The following is a 5,934-nucleotide window of genomic DNA, read 5'->3' as shown; positions in this document are numbered from 1 at the left end:
CGGGTGATGGCCCCCACTCCAAACTTGCAGCCTCCATTGTGGAGGGCTTTGTTACCAATGCGGAAACTAAGGCAAGGAGAGATCAATTCACTAGTCTGAATTGTGAATTCACTGGCTGTTTGTCAAAAGGTGTTTTGCACATCATCGCAAGCCCCTGTTCCCCTTCTAGGCCCCCAGAGCAGGGCCAAGTGATCTGAGGATTCATGCTGCCTCCGGGCAGCTACCAAGAAAGGGCACCGGTGGGGGAGTTGTGTGATCAGAGACTCCACAGACTTCTGCTCCACTGGAGGAAAACATCCTTAACTGTTTTGAAGCCAAAAGATAGAAGGAACGTTGTTTTTCACTTCCTCTGAATTGAAATTGGCTACTAGGAGCTTCCCTAACCCCAATCCCCAGGAATCTGGAGCCTAAATTTAGATTGTCCTTGGAAGGTCACTGGATCACCCTGGCACAGGGTCAGTCGGCAGCTGCTCAAGATAAACTTGGCTTTTCTGCTGATTCAGGCCTTTCCCTCACACAATTAATGAGATCCTGCTGCACTTCCCCTGGGAAAGCAGAACAATAGCGGCAGATGAGCAGGTGGCCTTGGCTGGCTTGCTGGCCTGGGAGCCCCTCTCCAGAGATCAAGGAGTCATGACCCTGCCTAGCCCTAGACCCCTCTGACCTCACCGGCAGACCCTTGCCCACTTTTTTGTCCTTGTCTCATGGAGCTTCATGGGTCCCCCAATCACCGTGCCCCTTCCCACCTCTGGACTCTCGAATGGAACTTCTTTCCTAGATCTTGGCTGAACTCTTAACTCCTTAGAGAGGACTCTATCCCTCTGCATGACACTGCCATCTCTCTAGCCCATGGTCATGGACACACCTGAAAGGGCCCTACCCAATTACAGGTTGAGGGCAGGAGCTTGCTGAGTGTGTCCTCCACCCAGAGACAGAGCTCAGGTGATGCAGGTGGTCAGGAGACCACCATGAATAGAAGGGAGGGCAGGCACATCTCATGCCCTTCCTAGGTCTGGGCTGGGCCTCTCTGAGGGGACTCTGGTTCCATGGCAGGCCTGGCCACAACCAATACAATTGTGTTGGGACAGAAATCTGATGGGGATAAGTGGAAACGGAGGCCTTTCCATCAAGTCCCCAAAATACTGTGAAGCTGTCTGCAAACCCTGGGGTGCCAGGCTGGGGGTGAGCCCTAGGATAGGCCCAAGGTGGTGGAGAGGGAGGGGCAGGTAGGCAGGCAAAGGGGGAGATCCTTGTGCTGGCTGCAGCTCCAAGCTGACTAGAAGGGGTGGCATGGCCAGAGGTCGGCCATGAATCACAGGAAGCCCCTCACCAGAGAGAGATGTATAAAGAGGGCCCCTGTAAGGAAGCTCAATCCTGGGTAGTGATGGGGAAATCCAGTAAGTGGATGGACACTTCCAACTTGGGCCTCAGGAAGCAAGGCTGGGAGACAGGGGCAGAAAGGCTTCCAAGAGCAACTGATCTCAGCAGCACAACTTACAAGAGCAGCCTCTACCTGAGGGACACACTGCAGGCCTAAGAGGCTGTGGTGAGAGCCAGACCAGCCTGAGGGCCCAAAGAAAGGCAAGTCTAGATAGAGCACAGAGAGTGTGCTCTTGGACAGGTCAGGCCCAAGGCAGACAGGCAGGCAGGCAGGTGGATGTCACCCTGGGCAGCTCCCAGGACCCAGCACTTTGTCCATGGGCAATGTGAGCCATGATGTGGGTTTCGGGCAGAAGGGCCTCAGGAGAGGGGCCTGCCAGCACGGCCTCCCTGCCTTGAGGAGAACAGCCTGAGTGGGCAAGGATGGGGCCCAGCTGGCCTGAGGAGGCTATAGGGGTCAACCCAGGAAGAGAGCAGTGTGGAGTTTAATGGAGACCTTGGGCAAGGTCCCTGGACTTGGGCCAGGAGGGAGTAGTATTGGGAGGGTGGGGTGCGTGGTACAGCTGAGCTCCCTGGAGAGGACAGGAGGAGGTGAAATCAGGAATGTGGAGGGAGACTGGCCGAGGAGTTTGCAGCAGGAGGGAAGCAGTGAGGGGATGGCTGGGAAGAGCCAGTGGCCCACAGAGCCGTAACCCATGCAGGGACCAAGGAGGCTGGAGGGTGAGGAAAGCAGACCTTCACACTCCCCTGACCTTCACACTCACGGACCTGCAGACTTGCCTTGGGTACTTCCCCATGCGGGAGGAACAGGGTATTGGCCTTATCTCAGAGCTATATGCAGAGGGAGAAGGAAGAGGGCCAGATTTAGCAAAACTCCTAGGCTGTGGCTGACCTCGATGTCCAGGCTTTCTCTGTGGAGGGCCCTGTCCGGCTGAGTGAGCCAAGCACCCTGGACCAGAAGAAAGAACCAGGGTTCCAGCCACCTCAGTCCAAGACCAAGTACAGACTTTGCTGGAAACAAAATGGCTGATGGGGAGTGGGGAGGGAGCTGCCAGAACAGGGCTGGTGCCCCCATGGGGTTCTGGGCTGCAGGGTCTGGTGCCCCCACCTGAGTCTCAGGGGGGCCCAATGTCCATCCCAGCGGGCCTTTCGAGAAACGGCTGGGCCATTGTGCAGAAGAATGCCCGGAAATCCCGAGCCTCCCGCCTCTAGCGAGGATGGGGGCTCTTCCTCCTGGCCAGGAAACTCCAAGTTGCCTTCCGGAGGGTGGCCTGGGGCCTGGGGTGCCAGGGCACCTCCACCAGTGGGAGGGCAGAGCACAGGACCTCTGTGTCCCTTTGGGTTTCTCCTCTCTGAGGGCACGGGTAGCCTGGGGCCACGGGCTGCTCCTAGGAGGACAGCCTGCTTGTAGAGTGACTGGAGAACACTGGGGACTTCCCGAAGTGGTGTCGCCTGAGCTGGGCCTCAAAGGATGGGGGATGGGAAGCATCTCAGGAAGAGGAGCGACCAGTGCAGAGGTTGAGAGGTCTGGGAAATCCCGGCGGCAGGGGCAGAGTGAGGGTCTCCGGAGGTGGTGGTAAGATCCCTGTTCCACCTGCTTCCTGTTGGGGCCTCAGGCCCCAGCTAGGCGGCGACCCGCTGGGCACTAGCGCTGGTCAGGACCTAGGGCTGGAGATTCCAGCCTGACCCAAACAGCCGGCCCCTTGGTCTCTGCGAGACACAATGCCAGGACTGAGGGGGAAACCGCGCAGTAAGAGCGTGGTGAAAGGGTCAGGGATGGGATTGGACCCCAGGGCGAGATTCCTGTAGTAACAGGCCGAGCTGCGCTAGGCTAACCCAGGAAAAGGGGCCCAAGAGTCCCTCACGCAAACCTCTGCGCGACGGTGATGGTGGAGCCTCCCGCAGACCTTGGCCAGGCAAGAGCGGAGCTGGCCTGGGCGGTAGAGACCTTCACTCACTCCGGGAGGTAGCGGGGGAAGCTGGTACAGTCAGTCATGAGGCTCCTGAAATGGAGAGGCTGGGACACAGGAAGGTGGCCCGGGGAGCGCGCGCTTAGCAACCCCAAGTCAGTCTGGAACGAGCTCTGGACAACAGCGGGTGAAGGGATCGCGGGCGGCGGCCGGGCAGGGAGCTGCCCCGGCTCCCTCAGTTACCCCCCGAGGGCAATGGTTTCCCTAACTCTAGCTGCCGGGGGCGCCTGTGATTGGTTAAGGGCCGACGGCCGGCGCGCGGATTGGCTGCTCGGGGACCAGGGGCCGGGCCGCGGGGCAGAGTCCGCCCCCGAACCTTCAAATGGGAAGCCCCCCACAAGCATCCGCAGATCCGAGGCTGTGCGGCAGACTCTCCCGGATCGTGGATAGGAGGCGGTGAGCCGAGCGCCCGGGCGCAAAGGCACCAGAGCCGGTTCAGGGCGCCAGGCCGCTCCACCGAGGAACCGCTGCGCCCTGCCCGGAGGCCCGGGGGCCGTCGGGCGCCCGTCTTGCCTCCAGCCATGGGGTCGGCGGCGCTGGAGATCCTCGGCCTGGTGCTGTGCCTGGTGGGCTGGGTGGGCCTGATCCTGGCGTGCGGGCTCCCCATGTGGCAGGTGACTGCCTTCCTGGACCACAACATCGTGACGGCGCAGACCACCTGGAAGGGGCTGTGGATGTCGTGCGTGGTGCAGAGCACCGGGCACATGCAGTGCAAGGTGTACGACTCGGTGCTGGCACTGAACACCGAGGTGCAGGCGGCGCGGGCACTCACCGTGGGCGCGGTGCTGCTGGCGCTCGTCGCGCTCTTCGTGACCCTGGCGGGCGCGCAGTGCACCACCTGCGTGGCCCCCGGGCCGGCCAAGGCGCGGGTGGCCCTCACGGGCGGCGCGCTCTACGCGCTCTGCGGGCTACTGGCGCTCGTGCCGCTCTGCTGGTTCGCCAACATCGTGGTCCGCGAGTTCTACGACCCGGCGGTGCCCATGTCGCAGAAGTACGAGTTGGGCGCGGCGCTGTACATCGGCTGGGCGGCTTCCGCGCTGCTCATGTGTGGCGGCGGCCTCGTGTGCTGCGGTGCATGGGTCTGCGCCGGCCGCCCCGACTTCAGCTTCCCGGTCAAGTACTCCGCGTCGCGGCGGCCCACGGCCACCGGCGACTATGACAAAAAGAACTACGTCTGAGGGCGCCGGACTCGGCGGGGCCCCTCGCACGAGCCGGACAACTGGCTAGGGGAGCCCCGCATGGACGGCATCCGAGGCGAGGCCGCCCCTCGCGGTCTCCGCGGAATGGCCGGTTCTGCGCCTGGACGTGGCACACCGACCGACAGAGACCCTGCTCCCGCCCGCAGCCCGTTCTCTCCAATACCAACTAGCCGGGTCCTGGGCCGCGCCCTGCTCTGAACAGGAGCCACACACTTGAGAGGACTTGCTCGGTTTCTTTTTCTGTGCGCAGAGCTTACTCCGATGTGGGTGGGGCGCGGGTCCCTTTGGCTGAGTGGACAATGGACTGAAATGCCAGTTCCCTCCCAGACCCTCAGGGTCTTGGATGCCGTCATCCTTACCAGCAGCTCCTGCGGATTCCAGGAGGGCAGACCGAGAGCGCAGGGACCCCAGCCTGGGCTGCCGGAGGGATGTATACAACTCGCCTCTCCCCCAACAGTGGGGGCCTGAACCCAGGGGGACTAAAAGACTTGGCTTGGACCTCCCTGCCTCACCCCGGCAGCTCCCCAGGAGATGCTTATGGGCACCAGATCCTGAGTGTGTAGCTGGGGCCCTACCCTCCTTTGCGGCTTGTGGGGAGGGTAAGAATTTGCTTAGTAAATGGTTTGAATACCCTCCCACCTGTGTCCTGTTCTCTTTCCAGTCACTACTCATGCCCAGCAGCTCCCTTCATCCACCCGCCCACCAACTGCTCCCTGAAAGGCCTTTTCTGAGACCTCCCAACACTGCCCGTGTTCCAGAAGATCCGTGGCCTGACCCATCCCTCCCTGCCACCCAGGCACCTTTCTACTGGGTGGGAAACACAGCGACAGTCTTCGGCAACCCAGGAAGGGGAGATCTGTAGTCAGAAGAGCCTGGGGAGAGGACGATGCAGACCCCGGGAGAGGATGCAGCTTGGAAATCCACTCTCCACCCTCCAGCCAGTGTGGGGTCTTTGGATGCAGGAAGAGTCGAGGGTGGGCTGCCAGGCTGCTGGTTTTAAGAGGCTGGCTCCATGCCCCACAGGTTGGGTGTTTTCCCACTGCCCTCTCAGGGCTTGCCAATCAGTGGATCGCACCAAATGGCCAGACAGCTGTAAAGCACTGACTGGGCCCTTCCGGCCAACAGTGCAGCAGGAACAGGGGCGAATCCAGGATGTGTGTTGGGCTCCACCGGAGCTAGCGGCAAGACTGCAAGCATGTCGCTATGGGAAAGAGGCACTTGTGCAGGTTGCTTAGAGTGCCCGGGCAGGGTTCCAGCCCCTTGGTCCTGTCTCTTCTGCCAGTCTCAGCACAGCTCTGTGCGGGGCCTGTGCTCATTCTGCTGGCCTGGCGGCCAGCCCAGACTTGTGCTGACCATTAGCACCTCTTCTGTGCCAGCCCCTGCTG

General features: G+C 61.3%; 1 protein-coding gene across 1 annotated transcript; it reads left to right on the top strand.

Annotated features, from left to right (window-relative positions):
• The first annotated feature begins 2,849 nt into the window (after positions 1-2,849).
• Positions 2,850-5,184, top strand: CLDN5 (claudin 5). The gene has a single exon (XM_059409064.1). The coding sequence runs from the start codon at positions 3,872-3,874 to the stop codon at positions 4,526-4,528; it is 657 nt and encodes a 218-aa protein (XP_059265047.1). The 5' UTR covers positions 2,850-3,871; the 3' UTR covers positions 4,529-5,184.
• The last annotated feature ends 750 nt before the right edge of the window (positions 5,185-5,934 follow it).

The sequence above is a fragment of the Mustela nigripes genome, chromosome 8 (genome assembly GCF_022355385.1).
Source record: "Mustela nigripes isolate SB6536 chromosome 8, MUSNIG.SB6536, whole genome shotgun sequence".
Classification (NCBI taxonomy): Eukaryota; Metazoa; Chordata; class Mammalia; order Carnivora; family Mustelidae; genus Mustela; species Mustela nigripes.
Note: the sequence above shows the minus strand (reverse complement) of the source record. Positions and strands in the feature narration are given on the sequence as shown.